General features: G+C 40.3%; 1 protein-coding gene across 3 annotated transcripts in view; it reads right to left on the reverse strand.

Moving 5' to 3' along the window:
* Window positions 1–156: 156 nt before the first annotated feature.
* LOC133524481 (unconventional myosin IC) overlaps window positions 157–24,090 on the reverse strand; it is a 107,571-nt gene continuing 83,637 nt past the window's right edge. For all 3 annotated transcript variants that reach the window (XM_061860523.1, XM_061860524.1, XM_061860525.1), the window contains 19 exons: window positions 15,722–15,792; window positions 15,297–15,506; window positions 14,895–15,082; window positions 14,467–14,676; window positions 10,289–10,551; window positions 8,913–9,082; window positions 8,388–8,542; window positions 7,877–8,017; window positions 7,139–7,280; window positions 6,754–6,871; window positions 6,291–6,404; window positions 5,687–5,928; window positions 5,166–5,322; window positions 4,672–4,784; window positions 4,051–4,178; window positions 3,517–3,735; window positions 2,805–2,905; window positions 2,506–2,608; window positions 157–1,945 (listed from right to left, as the gene is read on the reverse strand). In XM_061860523.1, coding sequence (XP_061716507.1) covers window positions 1,931–1,945; window positions 2,506–2,608; window positions 2,805–2,905; window positions 3,517–3,735; window positions 4,051–4,178; window positions 4,672–4,784; window positions 5,166–5,322; window positions 5,687–5,928; window positions 6,291–6,404; window positions 6,754–6,871; window positions 7,139–7,280; window positions 7,877–8,017; window positions 8,388–8,542; window positions 8,913–9,082; window positions 10,289–10,551; window positions 14,467–14,676; window positions 14,895–15,082; window positions 15,297–15,506; window positions 15,722–15,792 — 2,860 coding nt within the window. In that variant the 3' untranslated portion in view covers window positions 157–1,930. The remainder of the gene's footprint in view (window positions 1,946–2,505; window positions 2,609–2,804; window positions 2,906–3,516; window positions 3,736–4,050; window positions 4,179–4,671; window positions 4,785–5,165; window positions 5,323–5,686; window positions 5,929–6,290; window positions 6,405–6,753; window positions 6,872–7,138; window positions 7,281–7,876; window positions 8,018–8,387; window positions 8,543–8,912; window positions 9,083–10,288; window positions 10,552–14,466; window positions 14,677–14,894; window positions 15,083–15,296; window positions 15,507–15,721; window positions 15,793–24,090) is intronic.

Here is a 24,090-nt window from a genome sequence, read left to right on the forward strand (position 1 = left end):
GATCCCTTATATATGATCATTTCAGTAATAGTCTAATTGCAGCCTAATAAATAAAGTAGACCGATGAATACGAGCATATAAGACCAAAAAAAGCTATAAGCATAGTATTATCAATCACGTTTCCTGTATCAGGTAAATATTCAAATAAAAGACGAATTTATCAAAATACATTTAATTACTCAAATGACTGTTAAGGCACTAGCTTAAATCTCCAAGGCACAACATTCTCGCATGTCCATATAACTATGGCTAAAGTGATGAAGTGCAACCGACTCACACACGGGCATGGACACAAGCGGGAGAAGTACAGTTAAGTACACAAGTAATGTCCATTGATGTACCTATCTTTATATTTTATGAGTGTCGAATACCTTTAACCTTTTGAACGTCATCTACATATCAAACCCAAGAAGTCATGCACACGCCAATTTGAGTATCTATGGCATAAGCTAGCAAATATAAACCGTACTTCAGTGGCATGGTTCCATTTTTATCACCTGTCACTATGCCTGTCACTTTCGCGCTTACATACTTGTTAGACAAATGATAAACATCCGACCATTTTAGCCCTGGAAACATTGAAGGTTATCTTGACAACGTACGCATAGTACAAAATACGCAAGGTGGCATCGTCTAAGGGCTGAAATTATCGTACTTTTGCGTACGATAATGCTCTTTGGAACGTACAACGTACCGGAGCCCAAATTATCGTACGTGTACGACAATTATCGTACGCCTGGCAACACTGGTTCTTGGCGCCACGGGCATGACTTCTTACGACGCCTTTAAGGGTTCTTGGCGTTCAAAGGGTTAAGTGTGTAGGTTCCAATTCTTGTTTTTAATACAGGTGCGTAAAGAATTTAAAGTGCCAGTTAGTAGAAAATAGGATTAACTACAAGATAGATAGGCACCTTCGATTCAGCTTAATACATCTCAACAGAGCAAAATGTATCATAAAAGTTAGGACTTAAGGTTGAATTTTAAGGAATAAATATCAGTAAGAACGCTAAAAATCCAAATCTTTTGACACGTTTTGCAATCCTTACGTACCTAGTTTATGGCATACAAAAAGTTAACTTAAGTACTTTGTACGTAGATTTATAAAATTATCTCACTATCAAATATAAATATTATTAACATTAAATATGTTATAAATTACCTTCATAGAAAAAACTTCATTTGTATAACATTATAACAGAAAAAAACAATTAATTAGAAAAAGTAAAAAGTATAATTAAAATTAGGAAAGTTTACACTCGGCAAGCGACTACCCAAAACTCAAAACTTATGAATAAAAAGGATTTTCTGACCGAGTTGCCTTAGAAACTAGGTCGAATGATCCAATGGATGTCGATTGTCGATCAGTGTTTCCTGCAAATTCCTTTTTAGAACACCGTTTCTGATAACTCTTCTAAAAAGAGGAAGGAAAGATTTCTCAACTTTAATTGTATTTGTTTTGACTTATTTTTACTACAATGTAATCATTATAAGACTGACAAAGTATCGTCACATACGAATGTAAACTGCCTTTAAATTTTATTATATTCAACATGGATTATAAATAAATAATATAAATATATGATAACAGGTGTTATATACATAAGTGGATTCATAAAAATTATATTGACTATATATGTATAATTATGTAAATATGTGTGATCATGAAATTTCACTTTTAATAACTTACTCAGGAAAATATACCTATAACATTTTACAGAACAAATGGCCCTGCCATATATATTAAAAAGGCATTTTTGGATGACTTTGATGTTACAAATGTTTAAAATTATTCGTTACTTTAAACTTCGACCTTATCTTCCAACAGTAAGGTTCAATTTCAAGGTATAGATGAAGAATAAATTATTTGATCGGTGAAAATATAAATAAGAAGAGTCGTTGCCCTTTTTAATCTCAATACTGGTCGGTGCGTTTAGGGAGTGGCCACCTGTGAACAAAATAAACAGTTTAGGTTTTAGTTTTAGTGTAATTGTCTAATAGGGAATATTGTACAAAACGCTGCGTAGGGGGCGCCACTAGCACATACTGTAAAGAAACCGCCTTGATGCATCAATGTCATAGTTTTTCGTAACAAATAATCTGTGAAAAAATCTGCGCCCTATCGTTTGATTTCGGTATATTTGAAAGTTAAAAAAGCCGGCTAGAATCGGACCACGATAAGTCTTCATGCCAAATGATGTCAGGTATGGAGCTTATAAGGATTTCTATGCGTTCTTACTGCCAAGTTTGTGCAACGTTAGCGTGGTCAGAGTCTAGTTCCGATCGATAAAATGAACATGTGAATTCTCAACATGTTTGTTATTATTTTATTGTAAAATTATAATTTTTATTTTTATATATTTATTTTTCAGAACACATACAGTCATACATAAAAATATAGATATAACTTGCAAAAATATATATAGACAGATCTGGAAGTTGTTATATAATTCGATCGAAAAACAAACCACTACACATTAACATCAGGTAACATTCAGTGCTACTCACCACGAGCAGGTTGCCGCTCTTGGCGCGCTGGATGGCGGGCTGCGGCCCGTTGATCACCTCGATGGTGCCGCCCTGCTTGCCGTTCACCAGGTCGTGCGCGATGCTGCAAAATATCACATATTTTAGTACATTTAAGGTTGAATTTGTAAACAACAGTGTCTTTGGAATTGAAAAGTCTTTGGATATTTATTATAATATATATAGCACGATACATGCATACACTGAACTTATAAGTGGAGATGGTCTAACTTTTGAAACAGTTTACGCACTAGTTGTTTGTGTAGCAACTAGCAACTTACGTCCTAGTGTCAACAATTTCGATGAGCTCGGGCTTCTTGGTGTAGTCGGTGACGATCGTCAGCGCCTCGATCAGCTGCGGCACCGAGATGATCAGGTCACCCTGTCAAAGAAATTTCGCATAACTTAAAATTTATAGTAAAATTTAAATGTGGAGTCTTAAGAGGCCGCTGGCAAAACTGATAGCTATTGGAGCAGAAAGGTTCTTTAGTGGCGACCGACCGAATCGAAGACGCAGTAAAAAAGCCTGTAACAAATTGGACCGATGATCTGGAGAAGATCGCAGAGAATCGCTGGAGAGGACATCGCACGGTGGTTCGTTACAGAGATCCTTGTGGAGGTTTATGTCCTGCGGTGGACGCCATTATGACTTGATTATAATGAATCATAAAAGTGGTTATGTCATTTTTTGAACCTTCGGTACCTTATCTTTCTTGAGCACCTGCGGAATCTTGATCAACATCAAGCTATCCGTGTCATTGGTGACGATGACCCTCAGTTTGTCAAGCGGCATCCGGTGTTTAGCTTGAAGGTCTTCCGTTCAGAGTGAGAAAGTGATCAGTGCTTACCTTGTCTTTCTTCAGCTCCTGCGGAATCTTGATCAGCACCAAGCTATCCATCTCATTGGTGACGATGACCCTCAATTAGTTGAGCGGCAGCCGGTATTTCAGCTTGAAGGTCTTCCGTTCAGAGTGAGAAGTGATTAGTGCTAACCTTGTCTTTCTTCAGCTCCTGCGGAATCTTGATCAACACCAAGCTATCCGTCTCATTGGTGACGATGACCCTCAGTTTGTCGAGTGGCAGCCGGTGCTTCAGCTTGAAGGTCTTCCTTCCAGCGGCGTCTAACACGTACAGAGCTTTGTCGGAGGCGAGAAGTGCGCGCTCGCGGGGTTTATAGCCTCGCCGGTCGTATTTTATGGCTTCACTGGAATACTGAAAAATAACATAATTGTATTATATCACCGAAGGTGCAAACTGGGAAAGTGTATGTACAAATTACCATTTGTAGGGCTCATAAGGCCAATAATGCCCTAGAGTATTAATAATGACATTCATAAGTTGTTGTAAGAGGAACATAGTGTATTTTGCTCGGGGCTGAAGGTATCAGAATACCCTACAAGTGTTTCTCTTAAACATAACCTTGTGAGTCGTTCAGACAAAGTACATTTTGACATTTCTGACAATCCAGAAACACTTAAATTAAGGTCTTAGGAGAATAGAACAAGACAAGTAGACAGAAGTACGTACGATGAGCTTCTCGCCCGTGGGCCAGGCAGCAGAGGCCATGAACGTTCCGCGTAGAACTTGCAGCTCGTTGCTGAGGCGGTCCACTTCGAAGCGGTTGCCCACGCTGGCTGGGTAGCTGTTCTTTTTGCCTGGTACATTCAAAATTCACGGTAAATTCAGGGATCTAATTAAATCTTATAGATAAGATGGGGTAAGGTAATATTGTGGAAAAAGAAACACTTCTAGGGAATGATCATACTGTTTCTCTTACCCCACATTACCTTATTCATTAATTTAAGTAAGTATTTTCAAAATAAATGTAACCATTTCCGTTCTAGAATTTCGTTTCATGAAGCGTAATTGCTGATGAAAACCAGAACGGAGCTCACAACACAAAGTTCACGTTCGATTCATTGTTTCCTTAGTTTACGTTGCTAAGAAATTTTTGTTAACTACATTGTAGTTATAGTAAAACTGATTATGTTGACTATAAAATGACCAGCGGAAGACAGCACTAAAAATTTTGGGGTTTTTTTTAAAGATTGGCGCCACCATCTACACACAGTAAACCTTATTACAAAGACATAATGTCCATCAGTGGTCACTTAAGGGAGTCGCTATCATATATGGATATGGACTCACCCTTGAACATCTTCTCGGCGAGAACCTTGAGCTCCAACTGCTTCTTGTCCTCTGGTGACAGCGCTAGGCGGTACTTGCGAGAAAGAAGGGCACGGTGCAGCCTCTGCAACTCTCTGGAAATAAGTACAATAGATATATTTTAAGTCTAGACTAATTGCTTTTTTCAGCTAGGGTGAAGACATGGACCTTTTAAATTCGGAGTAACTTTCTCCAACACTGGTGTTCCTTAGACCACATTTCACACCAACCAATCCATCTCAAGGCTCTGATGTAAAAATTCCTGCCTGCTATCTACCTTCGCAGAATTTTAGATCTTTTAGTAATATTGCTAGAAAGAATAGCAACAACTTCGAACAACTGATGGTTAAATAATGAAAAAGTGGGGGTGGTGGAACAGGTAAATGGATGACAAACCCCTCACAAACCCCGATGAGGTGAGCCTATGGGATTTGCGTAATTTTACAACGCGTACGAACAGAGTAAAAGGGCCTTACTTTGAAGCCTCCTGGCACGTGGCGGGCGCGACCGGCCAGCTGAGGTCCAGGATCTCGGTGGGCAGTCTGGTGGCGAGGCGCTTTAGCCAATGCACCTTCGCGATTCCTAGGAACCGGCGGTTCTCCGGCGTCTCAGGGCCGTTTCGGGTGATGAAGCCTAGACATTTTATACAGGTAAGTAACGAGATCATAATATAATACCTAAGTTGTATAAAGCTCATCACAATAGAAACGTCCTCTGAAATCACATGTTAGGCATTATGTGAAATCACATGTTAGGAATTGAATTGACTATCAATTCAGTGTAGCACAGACCGTAAGAATTTGTTTGTTTTATTCGGTTCCACTTAGCAGTATTAAACTATCTTAAGACCAGGACGAGGAAAAAGAAATGAGGACCAGAAGAATAAGAGAGAGGAGCACAGGATGGATCGTGTTTACTAGGATACTTGTATACACCATTCCAGATTTTTAGTTCATTGGGAACAATCCGGCTGTACCGAAAAAGAAAGTAAGAATACCTTTGATGAAAGCCCTAATGACTTCAGCAGCCTTCTTTCTCCTAGCCAGCAGCCGTTGCGCCAGGAACCGCCGCACCCACTTCTGGATGATAATGGCGGCTGCCCTCATCTTCAGGTACTGCTTGCGCTGCCAGTAGCCGCGCCAACGGCTCTGGATGATGGTTGCGATGTCGTTCTTCTTGATTTGATACGCGTCTTCGGTTTCAAAGAGCGTCTTCGGGAAGCGGATGAAGATTTTAGTGCTAGTGAACAGATTTGAAAGATTATTATAACTTGTTGTGAAAGAAACGGTTACTAAAAGTAGGTTTTAATTGTAAACATTTAGTTATAGGTAAAGGATTAATGAGTCTCATTGTGTCTTCCCAAAAACTATCGGCAATACATCTCCAGCTGTTTATTAAGTACTTACTTCTATTAGGCATAGTCAAATATTTTTATCTCTACTTTAACTTATTTTATAGGCGTTCGTTGTTTGAAATTACGTTACACTTTCTTACTAACCAGTTTTTTGTTTTGGATTAACGGCAACTTAACGATACGTTACCATAGATTTTATTACGTCATCATAAAGTGTACCAATGGTCAATTCACTAGGTCTACTTACTTGCCCATCCTGTATTCCTCGCGTTCGTAGTTAATGACTTCAACGAGCTTCTGCACGCCCTCGCGCGCGGGCCCGCGCCACACCGGCCACGTCTCCGCGCACAGGCACTTGTACCTAAATAAAGAGATCAGTTACAGATATGTCCAGGCCCTAAACATTTCTGGACATTGTGCACTCTTCTTTTGATCGATTTCTGAGATTGCTTTCACCCCCTAGACGTGGTGTCCTAAACAACAGCTTATTTTCTCATTAATTTATCCAGCATTTCTGTCGTCAAGAGATTCGAAAATAACGTCGAAGGTAAAGTCCTAAAGTAAATCTTTCTCTTGGTGTAATAAAATTGTAAATAGGCGGATTTGGTGTTTATTCCTTACTGGGAAAATGAAAAAATCTAAGCCGACGTTGTTAAATAACTTTTCAATCAAGAGACCACTTTTGATAGGTGTCGGTAAAGTTTGATTACCTCTCGAGGAAGGCTTCATAAGTACGCCTGTAGGCGAAGCCAGCGCGTCGAACGCGCAGGTTCTCCATCAGACCGAGGTACTTCACTTGGTGAGAGATCAGCTTGTCATCCATTTGCACTGGGAACATAAACAAGAAGTTGTGAAGTCTTCCTTTTAATTCGCGCGGGACTTTTTACTTAACAATTCTATGAGCAACCTTTTCAGGTGTGCCCTGAAAAATTATACAGATAAAACATAACGTGGAAAAATCTGACTGGTCCCGAGAGAGGGGATTGTATTGGGCGCAGTAGTGGCAGGAGGTAACCAAAACTATCCAGAATCGAAGCATAACATTATTAGAGCTCTAAGTGGATAGGATGAAAAGAAGAATAATTCCTTCCTTACTAGGCATCTTGAAGTCATTAGGCTTGATGCAGCGGATGTAAGAAGGCTCCTTGCTGCTGAGAATTTTAATGAGGTCGTTGAGGGAGTTCTTGAACTGCGTGATGGCGGTCTCGGGCCTCTTCTTGCTGGTCAGGTTAGCATCCTGGTGATGCAAATATACGAGTTTAGGAAGGACAATGGCAGTTTGCTTATCAAAAATTATAAAGGTGCTGGACAGTTAACCTACAATTTTAACTCTAATGCAATAAAATAAAACAAAAACATACAAAGAGAACTGGTTTTATTGTTTTAGTTTTTATTAATTAGGGAATTTTCCATTTTAAAAGATCGCTAAATTTTAGGCGTTTATTGCTTTTTCACGCAACGGCTAGATAGATTTCAATGTGATTCCACACATTGGTCGTTTTTATCATAGGATATTATTAGAAATTAGAATAGTAAAATTAGTGTTATCTAAGTGTAAGCAGTTGTTACATTTATGGTACTACTAAATAAAGTTTATTTTATTTTTATTTTAGTTTTCATCCTAAAATTCACATCCTTATTCCACTAACCCAGGGTAAGCCGGTTAAACTGAGTCAAACTGTACTGGTAACCATAGTAACTCTAGGTTTAACCGATTAACCCCAGGCTAGTGGGATGGTAAAAGTGGCGCTAAGGGAGTAAAAAATACAGAAGCCACAAAAGGAGAGTTTGTCACCTATTGTAGACTAAATCGAGGGAAAAGTACCCTATTACCTTGAAGCATTGTTCGACGATGGTGTTCCCGCTAGTAGCCATGAGGGCCTGAATATCTCGGAACAGAAGATCGTTGTTCTTTTCGAGGAAGGTGCTCACGCTGTACGTCACTTCACCCGCGTAGTGGACGATGCAGAACTCCTGTCAACATATACATGCATGAGTTTTATAATACTGGTCAAATATCCTAAAACCAGAAGAAACATGCGTAGAATCTTAAAATGTGATGCAGTGGCGGGGCAAGACCAAAATATCGCAAGAAATACCGAACATTTTAACGTTGTGTCCGAGATATACTTATTCGAGGCGGGAGACCCCTCGGACCGCGAGGCCGTAGGCGGTGGCCCACGCCTAACGCCACCTCATGTGATGCACTTGCTTGCTTGATGATTGGTAGAACCAAGCAAATATAAGTATAGCGTACGCTACGATGCGTTGTAGTTTATTTTATAAGCGATCATGCTGTAGCACGACGGTTAAAGTTTTTGGCGTTTAAATGGGAGAAACTTACATCTCGTCCCATGAGCTTCTGTGTCTTGGTGTCGACATTGCGATGACCCTTGTAGTGCTTGTGTTTGTCCAGACGCTGGTTCAGTTTCTCGAGGAAGCTACTGTCCGTAGCATCTCCAGGCCGCAGGCACTCGTCGTCCAGGATTGAGATAATACCTGGTGAATAAGACAATTAGCCTGTGTCACTATACGAGTCACGATTTCTTTATGATCGCAATCGGCTATATATTTAAGGAATATAATATCTTTATGACCAACTTAATTGAAGGAATGAGTAGTCAGAATTGAGAATCAATGTTGCCTTGTGTTTGGTAACATTACGACTAAATAGTATTTTTACATCGATCATCGAAAATTCCGCTAGAGGGCGTACTAGTATGAGAGTAACCAATGAGCTGTTAACAATATATAAATTCTCATTAGTTAATTTATATTTCTACTTTTACGTTTGTTTCATAAGTTAGCGGTCTCAAAAGGCTCTCAATACGTCTCATCCATTTTTATATGCTGATAAGTAGATTCCTACCTTGATGCCGAGCTTCAATGAGGTCGCAGATCACAATGTTGTTGAAGTAGACCACCGGCTCCCACTCGATGCCTTCCCGAAGGTACTCCTCTTGCTCCTGCTTGAGGGTCAGCTGGATGAACAGCTGCTGCAGCTTTTCGTTGCAGTAGTTGATGCAGAACTGTTCGAAGCTGGAAGGAAAACAGGACTTCAGAAATTCCTTGAAACGATACGTACATACACCATACAGTAAGCGGCAGAGATATCTGACCCCCTCGCAAACAAGTTTCTATGCAGGAGGGGTCAGTTATCTCTGCAACTTACTGTACATCAACATAATAAATCGTCAAAAGAAAGCTGCATTGTATGATTTGTATGCTTATCTTTCTGACACCTCTTGCTGTTTATAAAGGACCCAATTATTATATTGAGACATATTCAAAATTGAAAAAATAATCATTACCTACTTTCAAGGACTGAAACTGATAGTCCAGTGTCAGACGTGTACCTAAGTGTTAAATCTAATTTGGTACTGATTAAATTCAAAGAAAGCAATAAATAAATCTTAGAAACGTATTTTTTATTATTATAGTACATGTGCTACTTAAGATGACTATCGGTTCGAAAAGTACATTATACAGTTGACTAACGCTATCGGAGTTAGATATTCAAAAGGATAGAGGCCATTGACTTTTCTAACCAATATGATGCAAACGCAAAGATCACTTTTCATTTCATGTTAGGTAAACAAGGATGTTCATATTAGGTAAACAGAAATATGTAGGTATCATGTTGCCAGCTAAAGCTGTGGATGTTTATCAGTTCATAACTATTCTATTACTTATCGTGATATCAAATGATAAACTTTATCGGCGGGATGACGCATTCTCATCGTTTATGGGAACATGTAATCATATTGATACGTGTAGTTGACTTTTTTGGAATGTTATTGCATTTTGCCGAGTAAGCATAGGTATAATATACCTAGCAGTGTTGGCTGAACGTTAATTAGAATTGATAATAAACCACTACAAATTGAACCGTAAACAGTAACAGACGGCTACAGTTTACGGTTCAATTTATAATGGTTGTGTGAATTCTAATTGTCGTTCGGCCAACTTTGTAATATAGGTCTCTTCAAGTCGCAAGTCGTGAGTAGTGTAGAACAACACGAAACGCACTAGAACGTAAGACTCACTGGTTTAAGACTTTGAATACATAAATACCTGCCCAAAATGGTAACCACTGAGTCTTCATTTTGAGCAGGTGACAGCGAAGCATTCAGTTTTTCACAAGTAAGCTAAACTGTTTATCTCTTGGCGAGCGCATATCTCGCGAACAGACCTTGCTCGACTAGACCGTGCTGACATTCAATATAAAAACCAAAAGACACTCACCAGTTCTTAGGAAAGATCTCAAATCCATAGATATCCAGAATGCCAATAACAGAGTCCCTAGCTCCATATTGAGCGGGGGCCAATGAAGCGTTCAATCTCTTCACAAGCCAGCTAAAGTGTTTATCATAGATGGCCTTAGCGAGGGCGTCTCTGGCGAACTGCGCTTGTTCGACGTCCAGGGGGGTGTTGACCACGTCTCCACGGGCGTCGATCGTGCGACTGGTGAGGACTGAACGCAGCTTGGTGGAGTCCACTTTTAGGAGCTGAGGAGGAAGAAGATAGTTGATTAAAACGTGTTGTTTTATGAACTATTTGCATTTTTGTGCACAGTCTGTTCGCGCTCCTTTCCGTTCACTAATCATTCACATTCTATCCATCCGGCTCGAAGGACCAGAAATAAATTAATAGTCCTACAGGCAGTGAATGCGAAAACGACAAAAACACAAGGAGAAAAGCGAACCAAAATTTACATAAGCCGTATACCACCCAAGTACTATCAGGCGGCTGTTGTTAGCCACCGACGTGGTATAAAAAAAAGACTTTTTAATACTTTCTATAGTTTAATCTAACCCATTTCAATGAGTAAAAAGTTTTGAAGAGTACGGACTCGAATATGTACCTACTTAATGAGTCTCCATCAACGTAGATTGATCAGAACTCAATTGATTAAGTGTTTGTGGTCGACTAAAGTACATTCTGTCATCAGCTGATGTCGTGGCACTCGTAACGAGTGAGAAAATAATGAATCAAAGAAATTAATTGGTCCACAACATTTAGGCGTAGACATCGTGGTACTGGTGTGACGTGAGGACACAATGAGGTCAATAATTAAGTTAGATACTTGAGAGTTCATAGAGTCGCGCTCACAAACACGTAGCCAAAGTTCCAAAATATATACATGACCAGTCAGTGTCTTAGAGGCGTGTAAATATATTTTTGGAGCGCTAGCTTGTGAAGATGTTTGTGAACTCGACCATATAGTCAGATAGAAACAAAATAAACGCGCAATGTCAATAAAATTATTCTATTAAGCATAAAACTAAAAACTAAAAAAACGCTGAAAGGGCATACCTGGGACGCCCGGTAGGGCGGAGGCCTATCGGACGTCCCAGATATCGCTGGGGCGATGCTGTTGAAGCGGACTTGCGCGATCTCCAGGAGTCCAGGCCGATAACTGGCGGGAGATGGCACAGGATCGAGACAACTGGCGTGTACTCGTGTCGGAGGCCAAGACTCATTCATAAAGGAATGACCCGCGCTCCGGATCATACCCGGTGCAAAGGCTGTCTATTCTAATTTAAGTAGCGCAGTGTGATGGGCACCTTTGCGCTAGGGGTTACGCGGAGTGGCCTTTTTCATTAATTTTATATTTAAATAAAAAATAATAATATGTAGAACAAGGAAAAATCGGTAATCAAAGTTTTTTTTACTCGTATTGATATGGTCGCAGAGTAAGTGGTATTTGACAAAATATTAATTACCGGATATTCTTATCGAGAACATTGTGTGAGGAATTTGTAATCGATAAATACATATAATAGGTACCTAAATAGTTATTTTATTTCTTATTGGAAATGTACATTATATTTTACATGTCAAAATACAGTTCATGCACGCTCCCTATAGTAACTACGAATCGGAATAAATTTACTTATTCATAGCAAATTTATTCCGGTTCGTAGTTCAATCCACTTAATTAATAGCAAAAATAAAATAAAACAGTAAAAAATGTATAAAAACACTTTATATAAGTAAATAGAAAAATTTGTCAAAATAAGGAAGAATATAAAAATAAAAAATACAGCTAGGACAACCTAGGTAATGTCAGAAAGTCAAAAATTTAAATAATACAATAATAGGGAAAAATAAAGAACGCAGCAATGTCAAAAATTACTAACTTAATTTATTTATCCACAACAATGTGAAAATAACAGTAAGTACCTACCTACTACCACATCCTTGCAGCAGGTTTTTGCGTAGTTTGTTTATATAATATAATAATATAATAAAGCTATTTATTCTCACAAAAACATAAAATTCAAGCAAACAATTACAATATATAAAATCGATTATCATTAAATACCTACTTAACTAATCATAACTTACTCATATCGTGCAAGTGATTAAAATATTATCGATTCCTTTTTTTTCTATAATCTAAGTATAAATTAATAATTATTCAAAATTAATTTAATTCTTAAACATTTTATATTGGTACTTGTGCATGCAGTTTGTGTCTAATAAGTAATAACAGTGATAACATCGAAAATCGAGTGACTCGAATCGAAATCCTCTTGCATATCGAGTGACAGAAAGGCTGATAGCGGAGATTTAAAAATTTTTTTAAATGTAACAAATCGATGAGTTCCCTCAAAAATAAAATCGCGCATTTTTTTAAACAATTTTAATATTTTTAGCTTTTGTGTACAAATTGTTAGTTTTTTAAAGCGCGTTTTAGACCGTTTCGTGATTTTTTTCCACCAAACGAAAGTCAAAAATCAAGATTCGAATCGATGAAGTCCCTAGATAAAATTCTTAAACTCCGCTCTCTTAACCTACAGTAAGTACCTTAAGGCCCCCCTGAGTCAATTTTGATATCACTTTAGCTTTGATGATGCAGTAAAGTCACTATCAAATAGTGGATTGGATTTTCTTAGCATTCACGGTTACGGTGGAATGAAAATAAAAATTATTCATATATCTACGAAAAGTATATTAGATCATTTCAAGCACACTCCTTTCCCAAACGTCTGTACTCACAGATGCGTGAGGAGCGGTCATCTTGACTACCGTAACGAAATGATAAACATCGTCGAGTCGTGGTCACGTTTACGAGAATACACGATCTATTGCTGAGATTTAATTGACCTAATTCTAAGTGTAAGGCCTGAGTGGACGCTCGAAGCGGAGCGTTCGGCGGAGTGTTGAGCGTGGCGTCGGGCTCACAAGTGATGTGAGGCAGGCGTGTTCTAAGGCAGCTCCTTTGCATTTGTTTAACATGCACGCCGCACGCCCCGCCACGCTACACGCCCACCCATTCAGGCTTTAAACTAAATTCTATAAATCGCAAAAAAAAGAATGAGTCTTTTAAAATTATTCGTATAAGTACGTGGCGTGGATTCGGTAAATTGCATTTCGTCGGAAAACGAATTCTACATTTTCCTAACAATTATAGATTTTTTTTTAAATGCATTTACATATTTTTAAATATGTATGTGTTATTATCAACATCTACTGACTCAAATACCTCTGTGATCCCTCTAAGTACCTATGTATGATAATAGCAGAATTTTGTCAATTTGTGATGTCTTAGTCATACAATTCTAGAACGTTTTTCCGCAAAAGACCTTAGAATGCGTAAGGCCTATGTGTTACAAGGTATTGCAATACATTAGGTCCAGATTTAACAAACACGTCTGGCTAACGCACGTCATACATATTTATTGACGGAATCCTTCGGCATTTGTTTGCACAATAGTTACGCAGGAAAACTTTAAAAGGAAATTAATGCGGCTGAAATGTAACTGACTCAATTTGCTTCTGTCACTGAATCGCTTGAGGTAAATACCATAATTATTCAATGAGTTGTCTGAGCCACGGAATCGGTTTACAATTACATGTAAATTAGCGCCCGTACGCCCATCTAAGTACCTTTTCAAATGACATTACAAATTAGATTGTCTTCGGCTTATCTGCCTAACAACAAGAATTAAAGTACTAAAAAGATACTGTGATCTGAAGTTCTAGAACTTGATTGTAGGAAGTCTTAATACGTACTACCCGGAGGTTAATACTGGCAGAGAATGCCTTTATGGCACTAACATCGCATTTCATACGATATTATTTGTACTATAAAAATTAAATAAAACATGACCGTCGTAAATGTGGTTTACGTGCCTTGTAATGCAGGGAGGTGCTCAGTTAGTAACCACCTCAACCTCTGTTTCTGCGAGAAACTACTTATTTATAAATGGGTGTAATGGGTTGTAATGTAAAGATATGTACTGGTATATTTATCCTTACCTCAGCCAAGTTTCCGAGTTATGCGTCAATATCTCCACCGAGTCCTTGTTTTTCTCTACACACATGACGTTCCCCGAGTGCAGAACGCTGGCAACAATCTGTAAGACCTCGGCATGCTACATCTCTCCCACTCTAAGGCTTCGACATATCCTTACCTCAGCAACATTGCCGCTGCTAGCGTCATGCGTCAAGATCTCCGCATTGCCCTTATCATTCTGCACGAACTTGACGTTTCCCAAGTGCAGAACGCTGGCAACAATCTGGAAGATTTCGGCCTGCTCAGCCTCGCCTATCTCGATGACCTTCATGGCGTCGCGGATGGTGCGGAACTGGTCGGCGTCGTTTATCTTGGTTGCTTGTGTGTGCTGGAACGGAAGGAATATGTTATACGGGAGGCCGGAAAATAACTTTGGAGCAAATCGAATGAGCTTTTTAACCAATTTCAAGATTTCAAAGAAGGAGGTTCTCAATTTAAAGGTACCTTGGTAAGCAATAAAACAACTAGTATTTCTCTCGATGATTCAAGACAAAGATTGTTTAAGTGTCACTGAGCAAACGATTTCTGCATTAAAGGTCATCTTACCGAATCCGTTGTATTACAGAACTTGTAAGCCTCTGGTCTTCCCTGTAGACGGAGGGAGTTTATCAACTCCTGGTCCGCGCCGGCCAGCAGCTGGTAGAAGATGTGGAAGTTTCTCTCGCCTGCCATTTGACTGACCACGCGCGATTTCTCCAGCAGGTAGTTGAGGATATGTCCTCCGACAGGAGCGCCTTTCAACCGACAAAAAATAGATTTTTATTCCGAATACTGGATCCGATGTTTTTATCTAGAGCGAGTTATATTCGCGGATAATCTTGTTCATGTTCTACACCACAACTCACAAACTCTCTCATTGGTTCTCTCCATCCAAAACTAGGATAAATAAAGATAAAGATATATTTATTTGCAAAATGTGATCAATGGTCAAATAGCATAATTTCTCACCTTCATAATTAAACTGGATGTCCATATATTTTCCGAACCGACTGGAGTTGTCATTCCTGTTGGTCTTGGCGTTGCCGAAGGCCTCCAGCAGAGGATTGGTCTGCAGCAGTTTGTCCTTGACTGTCTCCACGGTTCGCAGGTGTTTGGTGCGCGCTGCGATATATTCTAGAACCTTCTTGGAAGCTTCGGTCTTTCCAGAGCCGGATTCGCCTGGAGAAAGATTTAGTGGGTTGATTGTGTGCAGTTTAACGAATAATACCTAAGGTCTACCGTTTTATATGTAAGTTCCTTGAATGAAAATGTAATAACTACATATTTACTTGAACTTTACATTTAATTTTGATTCGAACAGTGCAGAGTGCATTTTGTTTGTTCACGGAACCAAGAATTCCAAACTTATAGGTGTTTTAACTAAATGAGTTTACCTGAAATTAATATACATTGTTCCCTGTGCTCGTACACCAGTGATCTGTATGCATTGTCGGCGATTGCGAACCTGCAATAAAATAATAATATATAATAATGCTTAAGTAATAACATGTTCCTGTTTACATAGGTAAGACAAAATCCAACGTAAGATTTCTAGCCAAGCGTGAAGTGCAATTCGGAGTCGGAGATGAGACATTAATATACTATTCGAAATTTAGGAATATAAAAGTAACCAAGTGTATATGTCATGGACCAAGTGATTAATGTGGGCATTATATATAATGCCCGGGCATTATAAATAATGGCAAGCTATATTGGGCCAAGTGATAAATTATTACCTGAACTTCATTATTTATCACATTGTCTGGTCATTATGAATATTGCTACGTGGTCGTTGGGCAATTTGATAATAAAGTTACACTGGATGAGGTGCGAGGAGGAAAACAAACGCATGCCACGCGTTGACCAACCAGAGTCCGCGACAGCAACGTGCGGACGTCAAATGATTCACTGTTTCCTGTAAAACGCTCACTGTTTTTATTTAGTTTTGGACTGAATTAAAACCGAATTCGTAATTCAGTTTTGAATTATAGTAAAAACCAACTTCATTTTTTTTACTTCCCTTTCCGGGGCGTTTGAGGTGGCCATTTCTGGCCCTTTTTCGCGGCGCTCTAACAATCGCTTGGAGGCTGAGTGTCTCCTAGCAGGAGAGTCCTGGCAAGTAAGTCTTATAGTAGACATGTGTAAGTAATGCGCGTAACATCACAAATGAGATATCACTCAAACGCGTAATGTTGCATTACGCATCACTCCGAGAAACCAAGCATTACTTCAACTTCAAACATCACTCGAGCATATGACTGGCCGAAGCGCGCGTAAACTCGTAAAGCATCAATATAGATTGACGCGCCGGTAGTCGGTACGAAAGGTCCGTTCAAGTAGAATCCGCGTAATGTATAATGAGCAATGAGACGTGATGGTGTGATGTGTGATGTTTGGTTGCCATGCTATCATTACTTTGCTATCCCGCTCGCACCCGCACTCACTGCTCGCTCGCTCTCATTCCGCAATGCTTTCGGAACACTTCGGATCGGTCCGCTCGGCCGGTCGGTAGCAGTCGCATTTGAGTTATTGCAAATTTCATTAAATTGATACGATAACGGATTTTTGCACCTGCAATCGATTTAAAACTAATGCGTTAACATAGAGCTTACAATGTTTTTAGTATTTTACCTATAAGGATGCGGCAAAATGATAATTCGCTTGCGAGTTTGAATTTGACGAACAAAAACGTATTTACTGTTTATTATTGTTGTGAAATGTTTGGTTTGGTTGACTTTCGCGGCAAACTAAATTAAGCACGAGTGAAGTTACTTATTTATCTTTAATTTAATAGTGAGCTAGTGTTTACAGTACATTCTCGTATCAGTATCATATCATAATTTTATTGATATACCCAAATAAAAATACTACTACGTGACTCTCGATGGCGTTATCTCATTAATTAACAGATATTTTCTTTTCTTTTTTATCTATGATGCATATTTTACGACTATAAAAATAAAAACATTAACAAAAACGATCTATCACATGGCGGTGACAAAACGCAATGCCTAATAGATCGACGCGCCGATATGATACGCCCTAGAGTCCTAACACTCGCTGCGTAATATAGTTAGTACTGTGATGACTGTGATGAGTGTGATGTTGCCATCACGCGCGCGCCCGCGCGCTGTATTCGTTCGGGTAAATGTTTCGTTTCGAGTGATAAGTGATGTGATATCTCAGTGTAACATTACGTTTTCGAAAAAGTGATGTGATATAGCATTACTTTTTGAAGCACTGTTTCGCGCATGTCTATCTTATAGATTCCCAGCTTTGTGCGTATGGGGGATGGCTGCTGTGGAGCAGTAGACGAAGCACGGTACGCGCAGTTATAGCCCGTCTCACTAATTCCTCCGTGTGTTGCTCCGTTGTGATGCCCCTGTGTGACCCCTAGGTATTTTGCCATGTGCTGCCCCTATATCTCCTCGCCTAGTAGTTGCTCGCATGGGCTGTTCTCGTGAGTAGCGGTTGCGTCTTGGTGACGTTCAGGACATCAAGCTAGCGCTGGATCTTTAGTGAGGCGTGGGTTGGTGTGGTGGACGACGTGTAGTACGCTGCGTCATCTGCGAACAGACCCAGCTTGACGCGGCCAACCACCGAGATATCATCGGTGTACCGGCATAACAAGATGGCGATAGATAGCTTTCTTGTGGGACTCTCGCGAGGTCAACTGCCACTTGAAAGCGTCGGTTGGTGAGGAAGGAGTTGACAACGTGTATGACTCGACGTGGGGCCGATGACGTTGAGAGCTTTGGCTTGCAGGCCCTCATGCCAGACCTTGTCGAATGCCTTCTCTGTGTCGAGGAATACTGCGTCGACAAGCTTCTTCAGGTTCATCCTCTCAACCATGTAGGAGGAGAGGACTCTGGTTAGCTACATAAAAAAACAAAAAAAACACTGTGTAGCCTCCCTAACGCACGCAGGGCCCAGCAGTATGTTTCTACGTTAACCTGGAATGGATGGAGAACTGGAACTCGTACTGCGCACAAACTCAGTTTTCCAACATTATCGAGATCAATCCAACAAAATAACCACCCGGTCTAGACGAGCCACGAAAGATCTGAGTTACAGTGAACAGAATAAGGTCCGAACGTCAGCTGCTGTAAACACAACCTCCACAAATGGGGTTACAAACCCTCCCCAAACTGTGAATGTGGTGCGCTAGACCAAACAACTACGCACATTGTGGAAGAATGCCCCAAGAGACGTTTTTCAGGAGGCATGAAAATCTGCATGCAATAACTACGGATGCCAGGGATTGGCTGTCAAACTTATATAGAGCTATAGATGTACATATAAGATTAAACGCAGAAAATTTGATTCCAATTTATTACCTTACGATAATAATATTACAGCCAGATCCTTGTCACTTGCTGCTGGAGTTGGAGCTGCGGCTTCAGGAGCTGTGGGCTTAGTCTTCTTTTTAGCCTTTTTGGTGGTGTTGGTGGCTGCTGGTTGGTCTCTTTCGCCGCCTTGAGTAGGGGCGTTCGCCAGCGCCATCAAGAAGGCGGGCGCCGACTACTCCACCGTGGGTTTTGCAACGCTAGACTTCGTTACCGGGCCCGCCTTCTTACGGACCGTGTGTGCGTTCATGCCCGCCTTCCAATTATGGGCCTCTCTCAGATAAACGGGGCATCTCCTGTAACTGGCTAGATGAGAGCCCGTGTAGTTGGCGCATGTACAGGGCTCTGCTTTTGGCCTGCGGCATTTGTTGCTGGATGAGGTCTGCACAATGGACGCACTTTTGCGGACTATGACAGTCCTTCGAATGGTGTCTGAAGCCCTGGCAGCTGTGAGGCTGCGGTGGTCCAGATTTCCCCCTCCATGCTTCTATTATAAAGGAGTTCAGGAAGAGAAACTCGTTCACCCTGTAGATCGCGGTATAGTCTCGCGAGGGGTGGGGGGGGAGGGGCGGCGAGCTGCAAGAAGTAAACGCAGCCCGGCTTGCCCTCTGGCGTTTATCTGCTTGATGTGCTCTACAGAGAATCCGAGCTCCACGCAAGCGTTCTTGATTTCGTCTAGTGGCGTGTCTGCTGGTAAAGCTTGGAGCGCCACCTTCATCTTCTTCTCCGAGTCTAACTCATAAACGTTCCACTCTACGGCATTGTCCAATTTTTCGAGATGCTTGAACAGCGTACGGTATTCCTCTTCTGATTTGGGCTCGAACCGAAAGCCTGTCCTCACCGGATTGGCGTGGACGGTTCGGCCCAACTTCGCGGTGAATCCCTTAACCACCGCTACCCATCAGTTACGCAGCACCGGCGCCACGATGCTGGAGTATCGGATCTTCTAGGGTTGTAGGGGTTGTTGTTTTGTAGCAGCATCTTTGGGCTACTTCTGGGTTATATTTCTAGTTGTATAATCATAGGTAAATGCATTTTGGGAAACGAAGGAATTTTACGTTCACTTTAATGTTAATATTAAAAATAATAGTATAGAAAAATGTGTAACACTTTGGGGTATCCACCCAGTGTTATAAACAGCTGAGTAGCATATTATATAGGTACTTTATAGGTTAGAAAATGGTATGTTTGTTTTGGTAAGATTTGGTAGTTGAAATGTCTTCGACACGGATGTCATAGTGGGTCAGTCAAGGACTGAGACCTGTAGTGATATTTTCAACTTTACATATACGCTTTTAGCTATATTGAGTGGACAAAACTTACCGGAGCGGTAGGTCAGTCTGTGCGTTCACTCCGTTGCATTTTGCGCATCCATGTCGTGTTCCTGCGTTGTGCTAGGACACAGGCACTTTGTTTTCGTTGTGGTATATACATTTCACAATTGAAACACCTTTTAAAACATAGAAATACCACGTATTAACAGTATGATTTCGATAAAACCGAGCAGTTGTTTATTTCAGCGGTAGACACTGACGGCTGTCAATGTCATTTGGTTTTTTTTTTGTCCATGGTTCCGTAACAGACGGTCGGTCACACTTGTTGTACGACAATAAACATATACTTGTGGTTCTTTTATCTTTTTATAATTTCCAATTATTAATATAGTCCGTATTATTTGCTTCCCAAAATGAGTAACTCTTTTTATTGTTGATGTTTCGAATTATTCCGAGAGTCAAACCGGTCAGTCGTCGTATCCATTGAATGGGTAGGTTTTCATTCATCAGTTTGTCTATGGTTTCTCGGATTGGAATTTTGATAAATCATTGTTCGATCGATCTTCAAGATGTGAAGGATATTAGAAAATCTTTCGGCAATCAATCTTAGGGGTATGTAACCTACTTGAAGGTTTTATTTCCTAGAACTGTGGTAAATTCAAGTTAGTAATCGTTAATGTAATTTTGTTACAGCTCGTCCCAAAATGTGCATAATTTAGAGTCTTAGAGCCTACCTAAAATGGCGGCTGCTAATCTTTTTCCTTCAATTTAACATAACTTGGTGAGTTTCCACACTTTTTAAATATATAAAGAAGGAAAGGCGGAGGTAGTGTGTCCTTTCGCAAATGGGTTAATATAGTGTTTTATGTGGATTTTCCAGCAAAACCTAATGTAACGTCAACCACCTCTTCGTCTTGCCACGCGGTCTGCAGGCGCCGTCGTTGGTATAGGAAATAATGGACCCGGCATAAACCCCGGTAAGTCATTTAATCGCTTCATTGCCGTAATTTAAATCGCGCTGTGCCTCAGTTTAAAATATAATTTTTCTATAAAACTAAACGTGTTAAAACATAATTTTTTTAACCTAGAACATTTTCTTTGTTCTTAGGGTTTTTTCCTGGACCCTGGTTTTTTCCTGGACCCTGGTTTTTTCTGGACCCTGGTTTTATCTGGACCCTGGTTCTCTAAGGCTGTGCCATCCGGTGGCAGCGTTCTTCTTGGCAGTGTCCGTGAAGTTAAGACTTTTATGAATATACCTTTAGTTAAATATGGACTCTTTACGCTGAACAGGTAACCTGTAATCCCTGTGAGCAATTGCTTACTGCTAAACATCCCCGGAGGTTGGGGCATAACTTTTACTTTAGACAGTGTTATGTTAGGAAGACAAATTTTGATATTGTTGTCCGTAAACACAGAGATGTCTATGATGTATTTAGTGTAAATTTCAAGAAATAGTGGTGTCACTAAGAAGTATTTAGTATTACTTATTTACTAATAAATAACTCGTGTTGACAGTAGCGGGTCATATATATTTAAGGAATAAAGGTGTGTATTAAATAAATTTGGGATTTTCATTTGGATATGTCATGCGCTTGATGAGGATAGTATCCTGGCGTCCTACCTTAAATTTTTGGATACCTATTCTCACTCCATAGTGGCCTGAACCGCGACCCTATCTATGATTGTAGTTAGCCGAAGGTATTTGTGAACTTTTCAGTAGTGAAGTTTGGTGAGTTCTGGATCACTCCATAGAAACACGTTTCCTTCTAGGGAAACGGTCTTTAACAATAATAGAATCGGATCTTCTCCATATCCAGAGCTCACCCACACCTATTACAAATGTATTTTTATTACTTTGCCCAATAGGTAAGAGGCAGTATGTATAATGCCCGGGCAATTTAATTATTTGCATATTTATTATCACATTGCCATCTCAAATTGGGCATTTTTCATAATGCCCGGGCATTATGAAAAATGCCCAATTTATCACTTGGTCCATAACATATATACACAAAATGTATGGCTAGTTTATAGTACGGTCGCCAAGCCGCTCCGAGGCCAGATTTAATTGACTCAGCTCGGCCTTACCCACAACCGGTATCAATGTGTTCGGACAGTTCTCCTGATCACCGTACATGCGGTAGTAAAGCGGAAAAATGGTGGAGGGGATAGTAATGACGTCACAAAGATGGCGGCCGGACCTATTCTTTTTGGCGGTGTATCTCGAAAACCACTTAACCGATTTTAATCATCGAGGTGTCAAATAATAGCTTATATTATGGAGATTATTTCCTTTTCTACAAACATTTACGTGAAACCTATAGGAAAAAAAATAATCACAAAAAACAGTTTTTTTATAAAATTATTTTTTTTTTATTTTGTAAAAATCTCTGTAAATATTAGCATTTCGCAAATTTTGTTTAATATAAAACATATTGCTTTATTATCAAGGAATATAATGAGCCTTAAAACATACAGATCGAGTAATAAACAATGAAGCTACACTCATTTATTTGCGCATGGGTAACGATAACTGGCTTTTACCGGTCGAAACTGTGGTGACTGTTACGATACGTATTGAATGGAATTTATAGAGTATCGGTTTTAATTACTGAAATTATAATTAAAATTATAAAAACCAGACACAATAATGTTACCTTACTTCGACGTTTAGTCTCTTTTTTCGTCTTAATCATAGGTAGGTACATATTTCTTTTTACTTAAAAATTTTATACAGGGTGAACTTTTAACCACCAGTCATATTCTGCGCAGTCGCTGCGCATATAGGTCATACTTAACAACTTTTACTATGGGACCAATTCCGAAATCGCGAAAAAAATTTTGACTGTCCCATATAAAGGTGCGACCAACTTTACCAGACCAACACTTTTCCAAACTGAGCTACAGCTGTCCGATGAAGTTAAGTACTTAGGACTAACTCTCGACAATAAACTCAATTGGAACAACCACATCAACAAACGGATAGACAAGGCGGGAGTTGTCTTCTGGCAGTGCAGAAGGATGATTGGTAAGAGGTGGGGACTCAACCCGAAAATTACCCTCTGGCTCTATAAGACGATAATCCGCCCCTTACTCTGTTACGGTGCTCTGGGTTGGTGGTTTGGTGGTGGTTGAACAAACCTAGGCAACGTACGAGACAAACTACAAAGACTTCAAAGGCTCGCATGCGCGGCCACCACTGGCTGCACGAGGTCTACCCCGACTGCAGCCATGGAGGTCATGCTAAACCTTCCACCGCTGCACCTACACATACAGCAAGAGGCCAGTCTCTCAGCGGTAAGGTTGCGAACCCTCAAGATATGGTCTAACATCACAGGAGCTCTTCACACAAAATGCCTGGAAAAGGTGTATGACGAATTTCCAGTGCTTAGGTCAGGCACGGACCGGATTCACAAACAAGCTATCTTCGATAAAAGGTACAAAATACAGTTATATGAGGACGACAATCATGAAGGACTCAATCCCCGGGAGCTGAGAATCTTCACTGATGGGTCCAAAACAGACAGCGGATCGGGCTCTGGAACCTTCTCTGAAGACCTGAACATGTCGATCACCACTCCGCTAGGAGCCCATAACTCGGTATTCCAAGCTGAGTGCATGGGCATCATAAACGCGGCGGCTGCCATCACTGCAAGGAAGGTAGTAGGATCCTCCATTCGCATACTCTCCGACAGTAGAGCAGTCTTAATGGCTCTAAATAGCCATATAGTTACATCCAAACTTATACACGAATGCCACGAACGACTAATGGAGGTATGTCATAATAACAAGATCACCCTACAATGGATCAAGGGACACAGTGGATACCGAGGTAACGATGCTGCGGACGAGCTTGCCAGGCAAGGATCGAATGCGGGGGCGATTGGTCCGGAACCGATTCTCCCGATACCATTTAGCAAGGTACGCTCAATGCTGCTGGCACGTACAGGGAAACTACACACAGAACACTGGCTGAACCAGACTGGATGCAGACAGGCAAAAGAAGCCATGCCTGGCATCAACGGAAAACTCACAAGGGCGCTCCTGCAACTAGGGAAGGTCCGACTGAGTATGGTAACCAGTGTTATAACAGGTCATGGACTATTTAACAAACATCTTTTCACAACAGGTGTCACAGACAGT

Source organism: Cydia pomonella, chromosome 13 (genome assembly GCF_033807575.1).
Source record: "Cydia pomonella isolate Wapato2018A chromosome 13, ilCydPomo1, whole genome shotgun sequence".
Taxonomy (NCBI): domain Eukaryota; kingdom Metazoa; phylum Arthropoda; class Insecta; order Lepidoptera; family Tortricidae; genus Cydia; species Cydia pomonella.